This window comes from Salmo salar, chromosome ssa12, assembly GCF_905237065.1.
Source record: "Salmo salar chromosome ssa12, Ssal_v3.1, whole genome shotgun sequence".
NCBI lineage: Eukaryota > Metazoa > Chordata > Actinopteri > Salmoniformes > Salmonidae > Salmo > Salmo salar.
The window spans coordinates 10,896,518-10,911,250 of NC_059453.1; the positions used below are offsets into that span (position 1 = coordinate 10,896,518).

General features: G+C 45.7%; 3 protein-coding genes across 4 annotated transcripts in view; 1 reads left to right on the forward strand and 2 right to left on the reverse strand.

The window, feature by feature from the left end:
- Positions 1 to 1,252: 1,252 nt before the first annotated feature.
- LOC106564156 (peptidyl-prolyl cis-trans isomerase NIMA-interacting 1) lies at positions 1,253 to 6,373 on the reverse strand. The gene is made up of 5 exons (XM_014130174.2): positions 5,999 to 6,373; positions 4,882 to 4,944; positions 3,984 to 4,118; positions 2,348 to 2,458; positions 1,253 to 2,181 (listed from the first exon to the last, which is right to left on the reverse strand). The coding sequence occupies exons 1-5, from the start codon at positions 6,060 to 6,062 to the stop codon at positions 2,072 to 2,074; spliced, it is 483 nt and encodes a 160-aa protein (XP_013985649.1). The 5' UTR covers positions 6,063 to 6,373; the 3' UTR covers positions 1,253 to 2,071.
- Positions 6,374 to 6,560: 187 nt separating this feature from the next.
- On the forward strand, positions 6,561 to 10,529 carry ubl5 (Ubiquitin-like protein 5). The gene is given in 5 exon segments (NM_001140904.1): positions 6,561 to 6,627; positions 7,199 to 7,255; positions 8,746 to 8,829; positions 9,697 to 9,734; positions 10,476 to 10,529. Coding segments are annotated over 4 exon segments (222 nt in total). The 5' UTR covers positions 6,561 to 6,627; position 7,199; the 3' UTR covers positions 10,520 to 10,529.
- Positions 10,530 to 11,731: 1,202 nt separating this feature from the next.
- Positions 11,732 to 14,733, reverse strand: part of LOC106593543 (proto-oncogene vav) — a 44,748-nt gene continuing 41,746 nt past the window's right edge. For both annotated transcript variants that reach the window (XM_045690667.1, XM_045690668.1), the window contains exons 26-27: positions 13,453 to 13,604; positions 11,732 to 13,030 (exon numbers count right to left, since the gene is read on the reverse strand). In XM_045690667.1, the coding sequence (XP_045546623.1) occupies positions 12,977 to 13,030; positions 13,453 to 13,604 (206 nt within the window). In that variant the 3' untranslated portion in view covers positions 11,732 to 12,976. The remainder of the gene's footprint in view (positions 13,031 to 13,452; positions 13,605 to 14,733) is intronic.

Here is a 14,733-nt window from a genome sequence, read left to right on the forward strand (position 1 = left end):
GTCACACCTCACCCCGCATATTAACCAGGTCACACCTCACCACCCATATTAACCAGGTCACATCTCATCCCCCATATTAACCAGGTCACATCTCATCCCCCATATTAACCAGGTCACACCTCACCACCCATATTAACCAGGTCACATCTCATCCCCCATATTAACCAGGTCACATCTCATCCCCCATATTAACCAGGTCACACCTCACCCCGCATATTAACCAGGTCACATCTCATCCCCCATATTAACCAGGTCACATCTCATCCCCCATATTAACCAGGTCACATCTCATCCCCCATATTAACCAGGTCACATCTCACCCCCCATATTAACCAGGTCACACCTCACCCCCCATATTAACCAGGTCACACCTCACCCCGCATATTAACCAGGTCACACCTCCCCCGCATATTAACCAGGTCACACCCCCCCCATATTAACCAGGTCACACCTCACCCCCCATATTAACCAGGTCACACCTCACCACCCGTATTGATCAGGTCACACCTCACCACCCGTATTGATCAGGTCACACCTCACCCCCCCATATTGATCAGGTCACACCTCACCCCCCGTATTGATCCGGTCACACCTCACCCCCCGTATTGATCCGGTCACACCTCACCAACCGTATTGATCCGGTCACACCTCGCCCCCCCCCATATTGATCAGGTCACACCACACCCCCCCATATTGATCAGGTCACACCACACCACCCATATTGATCAGGTCACACCACACCCCCCATATTGATCAGGTCACACCTCATCCCCCCATATTGATCAGGTCACACCTCACCCCCTATATTGATCAGGTCACACCTCACCCCCCCCAATATTGACCAGGTCACACCTCACCCCCCATATTGATCAGGTCACACCTCACCCCCCCATATTGATCAGGTCACACCTCACCCCCCCCATATTGATCAGGTCACACCTCACCTCCCATATTGATCAGGTCACACCTCACCTCCCATATTGATCAGGTCACACCTCACCACCCATATTGATCAGGTCACACCTCACCACCCATATTGATCAGGTCACCCCTCACCACCCATATTGATCAGGTCACACCTCACTAACACAAATGCAGCAAACATACTGTATCTCAAAGGGCATTAAAAGGACCGTGATCAGTGTTTAGGGGAAATGGGTCGTTTAATACAAACTGTCATGCAACGTTTACTGAACTGAACACACAGTAGCAGCATCAGACAGACCCAACAAAATAAAAGTCCAGAGCCAGGTTTACAAAATAAGAGTCCTTTAATGGTGGGAGATGAACAGGTCATATGAAGTGCCTCTTAGCAGATTCAAGCTTACAAAATCCCTTCCCCACATGCATACTGGGTATTGTAGTTCCCTGGAACATAGGAGATACAGTGAAGCAGTAAATGGAATGGGGGGAGGCACTACAAACATGGCAGACAGTGGACTGTGCCCTGACTATTTTACCACCTAAGGGATGTTGGTAGCCATTTAAATAATCCCATGAGTCAGCCTTCTACATGTCGGTCTCCTATGAGAGAGTATGGAACACTGGTCTACCACTAACCATCGGGCATGTTATCATTGAGACAGAATAATGCCTTGGCAAACAGAGAGGGGTCACTATAAAGCAGAGGGTGAGGGGAATGGTCCATGTGAACACACACACACACACACACACACACACACACACACACACACACACACACACACACACACACACACACACACTCGTTCGCTCAGTCAGTCAGTCACTACCGACAGATCTCTTATTTTCACACACACAACGATGTAGCCATGGCAACTGGTACAAGGGGTGTTGATGGTGTCAGTGTAAAGTTGCATATAGAACAGAACGGTGGGTGGGGGGGTATTTGAGGTGGAAGGGATGGCTTCTAAAGGGTAGTAGGGAGGACAAGAGGGGGTATTTGAGGGGGGTGGGAGGTAGGAGGGGTGATGGGGGTATTCACGGGGTGACGGGGGTATTCAGGGGGTGACAGGGGTATTCAGGGGGGGATGGGGGTATTCAGGGAGTATTCAGGGGTTGATGGGGGTATTCAGGGGGTCAGAGCTTGTCTCTATCCCGTGCGAAGGATGACGTGAACTCCAGAATCGGTGAACACCGGACCACTCATGTCTCCCACCTTCAGAGCAAAGGACGCATCCTCAAACGGCTTCTGCATCTGACCTGAAACACACACACTCTTCTATCACAACTAAAACAGAAATTACCTGGAAAACATGACTTTGTGCCGGTCTGTGATTGCATGCTTGTGTGTATAGTATATTTTCCATTTGACCGTGTGTGTGTGTGTGTATAGTATATTTTCCATTTGACCGTGTGTGTGTGTTACCTCTGCCGAACAGTCCCAGGTCTCCTCCGTTGCGTGCGGAGCTGCAGTCACTGAACTGAGAGGCCAGAGCCTCAAACTCCTCCTCTCCTGACTGCATCTGCTCTATGTACTCTACAACATGTTAAACACACACACACACACCATGTTAACACACACACACACACACACACTGCAACATGTTAATAACACACATACACACACTGCAACACCATCTCTCTCTCAACACATTAACACACTGCAACACCACACCATCTCTCTCTCAACACATTAACACACTGCAACACCATCTCTCAACACATTAACACACTGCAACACCACACCATCTCTACACATGAACACACATTAACACCACACCATCTCTCTCAACACATTAACACACTGCAACACCACCTCTCTCAACACATTAACACACTGCAACACCACACCACCTCTCTCAACACATTAACACACTGCAACACCACACCATCTCTCTCAACACATTAACACACTGCAACACCACACCATCTCTCTCAACACATTAACACACTGCAACACCACACCATCTCTCTCAACACATTAACACACTGCAACACCACACCATCTCTCTCTACACATTAACACACTGCAACACCACACCACCTCTCTACACATTAACACACTGCAACACCACACCACCTCTCTACACATTAACACACTGCAACACCACCTCTCTACACATTAACACACTGCAACACCACACCATCTCTCTACACATTAACAAACTGCAACACCACACCATCTCTCAACACATTAACACACTGCAACACCACACCATCTCTCTACACATTAACACACTGCAACACCATCTCTCAACACATTAACACACTGCAACACCACACCATCTCTACACATGAACACACATTAACACCACCCCACCTCTCTCAACACATTAACACACTGCAACACCACCTCTCTCAACACATTAACACACTGCAACACCACACCACCTCTCTCAACACATTAACACACTGCAACACCACACCACCATCTCTCTACACATTAACACACTGATACATGCACATTTATTTAGATATATATATATATATATATATTTCTTATTCCATTCCTTTACTTAGATGTGTGTATTAGGTCACTGTTGGGAATTGTTAGATATTACCTGTTACATACTGCTGCACTGTCGGATCTAGAAGCATAAGCATTTCGCTACACTCACAATAACATCTGCTAACCATGTGACCAATAACATCTGCTAACCATGTGACCAATAACATCTGCTAACCATGTGACCAATAACATCTGCTAACCATGTGTATGTGACCAATAACATCTGTAACCATGTGTATGTGACCAATAACATCTGCTAACCATGTGTATGTGACCAATAACATCTGTAACCATGTGTATGTGACCAATAACATCTGTAACCATGTGTATGTGACCAATAACATCTGTAACCATGTGTATGTGACCAATAACATCTGCTAACCATGTGTATGTGACCAATAACATCTGTAACCATGTGTATGTGACCAATAACATCTGATTTGACATGCACGTAGTTATTCAAACTGTCTCTCACCATCTCTCTCAACACATACAGAGACAGTCAAACATTGGATCAAATGTTGTCACACCAACTCTTTCCCCAACTACTCACTCTGTATGAGGTCGAGGGCCTCATCTTTGGAGCGTGTGATGTTCTCCTCCCTCCAGGAGGACGGGCGACGCGATTGGCTGTGCTTCACCAGGAGGTGGGAACAACGCACCTTGTCTGGCTCGCCACTCCCATCACCTACAATTCAACTTTATTGTCCACTTCCCTCATCAACAATACAACTTAATTGTTCATATGATGCTACAACAAACAGTCTTCTTCTCATCCCCCCAAACAGTAGCACACTTCCCACACAGTAGAGAGGAGCAGCACACTTCCCACACAGTAGAGAGGAGCAGCACACTTCCCACACAGTAGAGAGGAGCAGCACACTTCCAACACAGTAGAGAGGAGCAGCACACTTCCCACACAGTAGAGAGGAGCAGCACACTTCCCACACAGTAGAGAGGAGCAGCACACTTCCCACACAGTAGAGAGGAGCAGCACACTTCCCACACAGTAGAGAGGAGCACAGGGTCAAACCATTGTGCAGCGCCCCTGGATGGAGAGCATGTTGTTGGGTTAAGGGCCAGCATGCTGCTGGGTTAAGGGCCAGCATGCTGCTGGGTTAAGGGCCAGCATGCTGTTGGGTTAAGGGCCAGCATGCTGTTGGGTTAAGGGCCAGCATGCTGTTGGGTTAAGGGCCAGCATGCTGTTGGGTTAAGGGCCAGCATGCTGCTGGGTTAAGGGCCAGCATGCTGTTGGGTTAAGGGCCAGCATGCTGTTGGGTTAAGGGCCAGCATGCTGTTGGGTTAAGGGCCAGCATGCTGTTGGGTTAAGGGCCAGCCCCCCTCCAGTTGTCAGATCAACCCCCCCAGATCAATTTTACAGTGCCCCACCAGGGTTTCTAATCGTGACCTTTCAGCTACAGGTCCATCCCCTTAGCTGCTGGGCGACCTACCTGACCCCACCGGACGCTCCCACTGGCTGGCATTGGTGATGTGGTTAAAGTAGTACACTCTACCTAGGAAAGGGAGAAGGACGGGGAAAGAGGATGGGGGAGGAGGGCGGGAGAGAGGGGGGTGGGGGAGAAGGGAGAGAGAGAAAGAGGACAGGGGAGGGAGAGAAAGAGAACGGGGAGAGGGGAGGGAGAGAAAGAGGATGGGGAGGAAGGGAATGGAGAGAAATGATGGGAGGGGAGAGAAAGGATGGGGAGGGAGAAAGAGGACAGGAGTAGGGGAAGAAAGAGGAGAGGTGTTGGTTTGGGGGATGAGAAAGAGGGAGACGATGCTACAACTAAAGTCTACTGAAGCTTCCTTTCCTTCATGTGCATTCATCTATACAGATAAAAGCATGAATCTATACAGATAAAAGCATTTTGCTTTAGTCATGGAATGGACAGAACTCATCTCAGTTAGTCGTCTTCAGCAACTTGTAATGATATTGTGCTGAAGGCGTTGAGAAAATGCATATTTAACTTGTGCTCACTGGGCAGGGACCTCCCATCCTAACACAGGTGTCGGAATGGTCCCAAGGCGCAGGACAAAATGACGTCATTGTTATGGGCCTTGTTATTTTCTGCAACCTCGCGAGTTGGGTGTGAAATGAATGAATGGACATTAATGAATAAACTGGCCAACTCAAAATGACGACACCCCATACAATAGTGTATCTTCCAATATATATCCCTAAGAATTGTTTTGATTACGAAATAAGTTAGTGTCCAATGCATAGTACGTTTAACAGTCGTCAAAACATACATGCGCCGTTGCTAGTTTAGCTAGCTTGCTGGGTTAGTCGTGGGGGTAATGACTGGCTAACTAAACATCACCAGACGACAGCTTTTGATACACGTACTAGTCAAACGAATAACCATCAAACACAATTCACAAATAAACATGCGTCACCACCTAACGATGCAACAAGATTACAACCAACCTAACTAGCTAGCTAAGCTGCTAACGCTAGCATTTGGGTTCGTTCGGCCGGTACAATGGTTTGCTACGTAAGTGGTTTGTGCACCAGCGACAAATTGTTCGGGACTCGGATGATATAGCTAGTTATCGCTCTCTACCTACTCGAACTACGGCTCATCCGCTTTTCCCACCCGGACGGCAGCTTCTCGTCCTCGGCGTCTGCCATTTTCCCTGCTTGCTTTCAAAACTGTGCAAGTCACTCCTCTTTTCCTCTCGTGGCTCGTAGAATGTGGCTAGGAGGAAACGTCTGCTGGTGATTTTGTTGTTGCACCTTCCATCCGCCAGGTGTCAAAGAGCCATGTTTAGAATGTTCTCCACTTTTCTGGAAGATTTGCTTTTACCTATGTGTTTTTGTTGTTGTTGCATTAGAACTATTTCGCATGATAAAGTACATTGGCTTAATCGAAGGGTGTGTTGATGTCATTTCGGCGGTTTATTCCGTTGATCTACTGTAAAATACCGTTATAGACTGATGTGACCGCATTTGTTATTTCATTGCAACTATTCGCAGCACTTCTGGTCGATTTACGGCATAGATGCATATTGCAGTACCCGCCTTCTCTGGACATGTTACCGTAAGAGAGGGCTTGAGGTAGCTATGTCAATCATCCGTTTAGATGTTTCATTGGTGCGTTTTCTCGTTGTACACAAAGCGGAACGCTTTACGACTACGCAGGCTGAAGCGATTCTGATTTTCGCTAACATTTTGGGAACGACTAGCGGTCAATAAGGTAATATCTGTACTTATACGATATTTTATCAATGGTATAGACCAATAAACATGTGAGGAAACTTCGATATCTAAGACGTAATGCTTTATTTTTTTGTTGGAAATCTTCAGTGGTTGTTGATGAAGCGTTAACTAGCTCTGCTAACATTAGCCAACTCCATATGACAACAACGTTTATTGTCCTAGCTATTATGTTAGCTGCTAAGTAACATTACATTATTGGAGTTGGAATGACAAGCAACTGGAACATCATCCTTGTATTGTAATCATCACTGTTGTGTAACCAACTAACGTTCGCTAGTTAGCTCAACTGTGTGCTGGTTCACACCACTTCGATACGAAGTGATTTTCGTAGCAGGTTAGGAGAGCATTTTCGCTAACCCGTCTTAATTAACCTCAGTCTCCTAACCGACTACGTTAATTATCCTAACCCGCTTTAAGTTCTGACCTGCTACGAAAAAGTCACTTCCGTATCGAAGTTGCTTGAAAATGGTGTATATAATATGCTCACCGTGTCGTACTGTACCGCTGTCTCAATCAACTCTCCCCGTCTCTCTCTCTCTGCGGATCAGGATGATTGAGGTGGTTTGCAATGACCGGCTGGGCAAGAAGGTCCGGGTGAAGTGCAAGTATCCTTTTACAAAGCTGACCACCATGCAAGTTCCATAGCTAGTCTTACAGCACAGACTAGCCTACGCCAGTCATAGACGCCAACTGATTTAGCGCCTATTGGCGATAGTAACGTACACTGTTACAATAGTATGTGAATACCCCTTCAAATTAGTGGATTCGGCTATTTCAGCCACAGTATAAAATCGAGCACACAGCCATACAATCTCCATAGACAAACATTAGCAGTAGAATGACCTTACTGAAGAGCTCAGTGACATTCAACATGGCACCGTCATAGGATGCCACCTTTCCAACAAGTTAGTTAGTCAAATTTCTGCCCTAGTCAACTGAAAGTGCTGTTATTGTGAAGTGGGAACGTCTAGGAGCAACAACGGCTCATCCGCAAAGTGGTTTGCCACACAAGCTCACAGAAAGGGACTGCTGCAGCGTGTAAAAATGGTCTGTCCTCGGTTGCAACACTCACTACCGAGTTCCAAACTGCCTCTAGAAGCAACGTCAGCACAACAACTGTTCGTCAGGAGCTTCATGACATTGGTTGCCATGGCCGAGCAGCCACACACAAGCCTAAGATTCCCATGCGCAATGCCAAGCGTCGGCTGGAGTGGTGTAAAGCTCGCCGCCATTGGACCCGGAGCAGTGGAAATGCATTTTCTGGCAGTCCGACTGACGAATCTGGGTTTTGGTGCATAGTGCCAACTGTAGAGTGGAGGAGGAATAATGGTCTGGGGCTGTTTTTCATGGTTCGGGCCCCTTAGTTCCAGTGAAGGGAAATCTTAACGCTACAACACACAATGGCATTCTAGACGATTCTGTGCTTCCAACTTTGTCTCAACAGTTTTGGTAAGGCCCTGTCCTGTTTCAGCATGACAATGCCCCCGTGCACAATGAGGTCCATACAGAAATTGTTTGTTGAGATTGTTTTGGAAGAACTTGACTGGCCTGCACAGAGCCCTAACTTCAACCCCCATCGAACACCTGTGGGATTAATTGGAACGCCGACTGCGTGCCAAGTCTAATTGCCCAACATCAGTGCCTGACCTCACTAATGCTCTTGTGGCTGAATGGAAGAAAGTCCCCGCAGCAATGTTCTAACATCTGGTGGAAAGCCTTCCAGGAAGAGTGGAGGCTGTTATAGCAGCAAAGGGGGGACAAACTCCATATTAATGACCATGATTTTGGAATGAGATGTTCAACGAGCAGGTGTCCACATACTTTTTTTTTAAATCCCAGACGCTCGTTCTGAACGTTAAAACGCATCGTTTGCGATATGGTTTTGGAAACATAAGGAATGTATCTTTCATATCAGCAAGAAATATTTTTTTTTAAACTAAGGGTTAAATTACTACAGACCTTTTTTGAGGGTTAGGGTTATATAGATCTCTGTAGATACTGAACCTTCAGAGGTTGCAGCCATAGACCCACTACACCAACATGTCGTTATAGCTGTCATCAGTGTTACGTGTACAGCCTTAATAACCCTTTCTAGCTCAGAAGACACTATAGGAGACCTGAAGAAGCTCATCGCTGCCCAGACAGGCACACGGTGGGACAAGATCGTACTCAAGAAATGGTGAGAAAGAAATGAACCTAGCCTACGAATGTCCCTAGCCTACGAACCAGTGACGAGTCACTTCCCTATCCTACAGACTTTTATTCACTAATTATTTATTTATTTAACTAGACAAGTCAGTTAAGAACAAATTATTATTTACAATGACGGCCTACTATTTCTTTACTTATCTATTGTTCACCTAATACTTTATTTTTATTTTTTTTTACTTAAAAATTGCACTGTTGGTTAGAGCCTGTAAGTAAGTATGTCACTGTTGGTTAGAGCCTGTAAGTAAGTATGTCACTGTTGGTTAGAGCCTGTAAGTAAGTATGTCACTGTTGGTTAGAGCCTGTAAGTAAGTATGTCACTGTTGGTTAGAGCCTGTAAGTAAGTATGTCACTGTTGGTTAGAGCCTGTAAGTAAGTATGTCACTGTTGGTTAGAGCCTGTAAGTAAGTATGTCACTGTTGGTTAGAGCCTGTAAGTAAGTATGTCACTGTTGGTTAGAGCCTGTAAGTATGTCACTGTTGGTTAGAGCCTGTAAGTAAGTATGTCACTGTTGTATTCAGCACACGTGAATAACTTTGATTTGATTTAGACCGCTGCGTCACTCGGAAACTTGTTAGTTGTGGCATATTTGGAACCAGTGACGAGTCACTTCCCTTCTCTTCCTCATGGGTTATTCAGACTGTTCTCTGTGTAGACTGCATTTGAATCCAGGGTAACGTTTTAGAATATTAAGGTAGAAATGTATTGTGCAGAACTAACAAGCCTCTGTGACATGTAGAATAAGGAATCATGTAATTTCTATCTGAAATGTTCAGGAAAGAACCTGGTCTAGGCTGTGTTGTTCCTCTGTGACTTACTTCCTGTTTTCTCCTCGCAGGTACACCATATTCAAGGACCACGTGTCTCTGGGAGACTGTATCCTTTTTGAGCCCTCAGAAGTGCAGTTTCACTGTTTGACAACAGCACGTGAGTCTCGTCCTGGAGGCTCAACTGGGCCATTTCTGCTTAGAGCAGCTGCATAGTCAAACGTGGCTATGTTGTTTTCATGCATTTTTACAATAATGTGCTTTTTGGTGTTTAAATTAGGGTTAGGCATTAGGTTTAAAATCAGATTGTATGACTTTGTGGCTGTGCCAGCTAGTGACCACTGCAGAGCTGCCTTCAGAACAACATTCATGACGAAAAACGCTGAAACAGCTGTTTAACCAAGAGGAAATAGAAAACTATTGAGCCCTTAGAACAACAGTTTCACTCTGACCAGGGAGGAATCTGCAAACTGGGCGATACTGAGCCAACATGTCTGCTTTCCTTCCAGGTTTTGCTACTGTTAGATATAGTAAGGAGAGAGAGAAACATACAGCAACATTTTAATGTCTCCTCACTTTATCTGATGGTTATTGTCGGAGTAGGTTTCTAAATGTAAGTTTTTGTTATTGAGAAATGCTATTGGTGAAGTATTGCCTTGAAAGTGAGGAGTTTCCTGATTTCGTTCATTATACTGAGGGAAACCCAGGGAAATGATTTGGTTGTGCAACTCGAGACCTTTGACACACACACACACACGGTAAATCTGGCATGTGGATGGTGTTTGTGTGGGACTACTGATCTCATCACCACCACCACCACTGTTGTCCTCCTTAAGTCACCTGTCTGCAGATGAGATCCATGATGGGCAGAACCTGGAGCTGTACTACCAGTAGAAGACTGAGGACACACACGAGACACACACACCACGCCGCACACACCACGCACAATTCTATTTAATAACAAGGCGTGAGTTTGTTGATCATTGGATCAGGGTTTGCAGCAGACATTGTTGATGTTCTAGTGATGAAATGTTTTGATATTGTTTGGAAATAAAAGCAAATATTTATATTAGCTTAATTTGTCTCCATCTCTAACTGGCCTGATTATCTGGAAAGTGTCCCACATGGTACCCTATTCCCTTTATAGTGCACTGCTATAGACCAGACTCTGTTCTGTTTAGGTAAGAGGCTCCCTATATAGTGCACTAGACCAGACCCTGTTCTGTTACCATTTGGGACAGAACCTCTGAATATTAGACAATATTAACTGCGACGATATTAAAGGTAGACTCAGCGAAGTGGCGTAGAGTCACTAAGTAAACTGCATAGTGGGTCAATTTCCGCGTCAACTAAAAGCGTTGAAGCGCGAGGCTCAACTCTGCTGTTTTGATCCCGCGTTGTAACCGTGGAGAGACCGTTGTTCTGTGTGATTGTCTGAGAGAGAAGATTTCCGTCTCCGCTGTGGTGCTGCTCGTGGCAACGTCATTTCAGAGTAGGTTTAAATACTGAACACGCCGATTGGCACGTGTGTTTTTTTTTCTTCTTCTGTTGCTCATTTGAAAAACGAGATTCAGTCTTTGAGGTGTTTCCTGACCGATTGGTTTTAATGTTTGTCCCCAATGAGATACTGTACACATGGAAGGAAGCCTATTTCACTTCCTCAGAATTAATTGAAGACAACTCAAAAAATATGTATTTTGTTAATTTTAGCTGGGGATGTTTTAGTTGCACGATTTTGCATGAAGGTGTTTGGTGCAGTATTTCTTAGCAAACAAAAAAATGCGACGTGTTGTCTTAAGTAAACAAAGTCGGGCTGCTGGGCAGGTCTATCTGCTATTGGATAGAGAGCAATCACCGCAGCGGTTCACCCCATTTTAGTGGGCAAACGGGACATTGTCAAATCAAAACCCAACCTTCATTTACCAATTGTGACACTCAGTCTAAGACGACTGACTTTATGACCAAAATTATCCTATGTACACTTTGTAGTCCATTTTGACACTACAATAACTGACTCATATCTGTTTTCAAAGGGATTTGTTGCTTTTGAAAGGCATTCGCTCTTGTATATAGTTAATGTTAACATGACAGAGACAGACCACGTGGTAAGTCAGAGGTTTTATTCACAGCAGAAACATTGAATCAGTGCATTGAGTTCTACACATAGGAGGAAGCCAGGGGTCCCTCGATGTTAACATGTCTGAAGGGGCTGTATCCGTGTGTAGTGGGGGTCATAGAGATGGAAAGAGGCCGCATCATTGTATCCGTCCCACTACGGCGTCCGTGACATCATGGGCAGTGCCATTAAGGCCATTTTGAAGTAGTCCATTTTCTTCTTCACGATTGGCTGATACCTCCTGATGACCCGGGTTGCACATGACTCCCAATAAGGTCACCAGGAAGGATCAGCCAATGAAGTTGGAAGTCCCAGCCAGTTGACTATATTAAAATGGTGGAAGCCCTCAATGGTGTTGCCCCATGCTAATACAACCTTTTGGCCACTAGAGGCCTCTATCATTCTCTATGGTAGTGGTAAAGCTTCCACCATATTGCCTCTATCTTGCAGATCTAGGCAAACATTTAACGCCTCCACGCAGTCTTTTACATTGTTATTTTAAATCATCACTGGATGTCTAATAAATCACTGTGTTTATTTCATGAAAATAACTTCAAATAAATGTTTTATGATTTATTTCCCTGAGCCTCCTTTTGCCATTGGAATGCTCAGTCTGATCGTGTCGGCGTGTTGATAGAAATCTTAATATATTTACATACACAGCCCTGATTGGCGGATAGGATTGTCTAGACTCTAGAGCAGGGATGGGCAGCTCCAGTCCTCAGTGGCCTGATTGGTGTCACACTTCAGCCCCAGCTAATACACTTGACTCCAGTAATGATCTTCAGTTCAGAATACAGTCAGTTTAATCAGCTGTGTTTGCTAGAGAAAAAGTGGGACTGGAGTTGCCCATCCCTGCACTAGAGCCTACCCTGCTTACCCCTTCAAAGTAGGGGGATACATATGCAAATAAAAGATGATTGGTCAGAAAAATCTGATCAGATTGTGATGTCATGCTTTGGGCCAAAATCTCCATCCCACCTGAACTGTTTTTCCAAAAACCTACAAGGACATTATAATATTTGTTCACAATTTCAGAGTGTTATTTCGAACTCATAGTGTGAAAATATTGTTGAAAAAACAAACAGTAAAATCACATTTTTGACTGCACTGGTTAGGGCCAAGGGAAGGGGTAGGGATTGAATTGGGACACATTGTCTCTTTCACACACAGGTGAAGGTGTGACAGTGAGGCGACATCAGCAATAGTCACACAGGTGGAGATGTGAGGCAACATCAACAGTAGTCAGAGTAATCCTCTTCTACATAGTTAGCTGGGAACAGACCAACCTACAGACAGAGAGAGGAGTGTGTGTGAAAGACCTTCAACAATTTGTGTGTTGGAAAAGCATTCCAGGTGAAGATGGTTGAGAGAATGCCAAGAGTGTGCAAAGCTGTCATCAAGGCAAAGGGTAACTACTTTGAAGAATCAAAAATATATTTTGATTTGTTTAACACTTTTTTGGTTACTACATGATTCCATATGTGTTATTTCATAGTTTTGATGTCTTCACTATTATTCTACAATGTAGAAAATAGTAAAAATAAAGAAAAACCCTTGAATGAGTAGGTGTGTCCAAACTTATGACCATACATGTTGACAGGTGTATGTGTAATGATCCTACTGCATGTGCTGCATGTGGATGTGTTGATTGTGTGCGTGTGTACTGTGTGTGTGTACTGTGTGTGTGACGGTGTGTGTTGGTCCTCACCCGTCCATAGACCTCTCCTTTCCACCATCCATTGTGAGCCTTCTTAGACAGGACCTTGACTGTGTCTCCTTCTCTCAGAGACAGCTCTGTACGGTCCCTGGCTGAGAAGTCATACCTGGCCCTAGCTGTGCCGAATGAACGCATACTTCCACCTACAGGAGAGGAAGAGAGGTGAGCGTGGGTTTGTGTGCGTTGAAACATACAGTATTTGAGAGTACTTATATTTGAGGTTATGGAAGGAAATAAGTTGAGGTTTGTAGGAAGTCTTGAGAGTGTGTGTGTGTGTGTGTGTGTGTGTGTGTGTGTGTGTGTGTGTGTGTGTGTGTGTGTGTGTACCTGGGGAGGGTGTGTTGAAGGGTGTGTCACTCTGTTCAGGCTGGTTGAAGAGAGTCTGGAGGGTGGTGTGTGTTTGTGTACCTGGGGAGGGTGTGTTGAAGGGTGTGTCACTCTGTTCAGGCTGGTTGAAGGGGGTCTGGAGGGTGGTGTGTGTTTGTGTACCTGGGGAGGGTGTGTTGAAGGGTGTGTCACTCTGTTCAGGCTGGTTGAAGGGTGTTCTGGAGGGTGGTGTGTGTTTGTGTACCTGGGGAGGGTGTGTTGAAGGGTGTGTCACTCTGTTCAGGCTGGTTGAAGGGAGTCTGGAGGGTGGTGTGTGTTTGTGTACCTGGGGAGGGTGTGTTGAAGGGTGTGTCACTCTGTTCAGGCTGGTTGAAGAGAGTCTGGAGGGTGGTGTGTGTTTGTGTACCTGGGGAGGGTGTGTTGAAGGGTGTGTCACTCTGTTCAGGCTGGTTGAAGGGGGTCTGGAGGGTGGTGTGTGTTTGTGTACCTGGGGAGGGTGTGTTGAAGGGTGTGTCACTCTGTTCAGGCTGGTTGAAGAGAGTCTGGAGGGTGGTGTGTGTTTGTGTACCTGGGGAGGGTGTGTTGAAGGGTGTGTCACTCTGTTCAGGCTGGTTGAAGAGAGTCTGGAGGGTGGTGTGTGTTTGTGTACCTGGGGAGGGTGTGTGTCACTCTGTTCAGGCTGGTTGAAGGGTGTTCTGGAGGGTGGTGTGTGTTTGTGTACCTGGGGAGGGTGTGTTGAAGGGTGTGTCACTCTGTTCAGGCTGGTTGAAGGGGGTCTGGAGGGTGGTGTGTGTTTGTGTACCTGGGGAGGGTGTGTTGAAGGGTGTGTCACTCTGTTCAGGCTGGTTGAAGAGAGTCTGGAGGGTGGTGTGTGTTTGTGTACCTGGGGAGGGTGTGTTGAAGGGTGTGTCACTCTGTTCAGGCTGGTTGAAGAGAGTCTGGAGG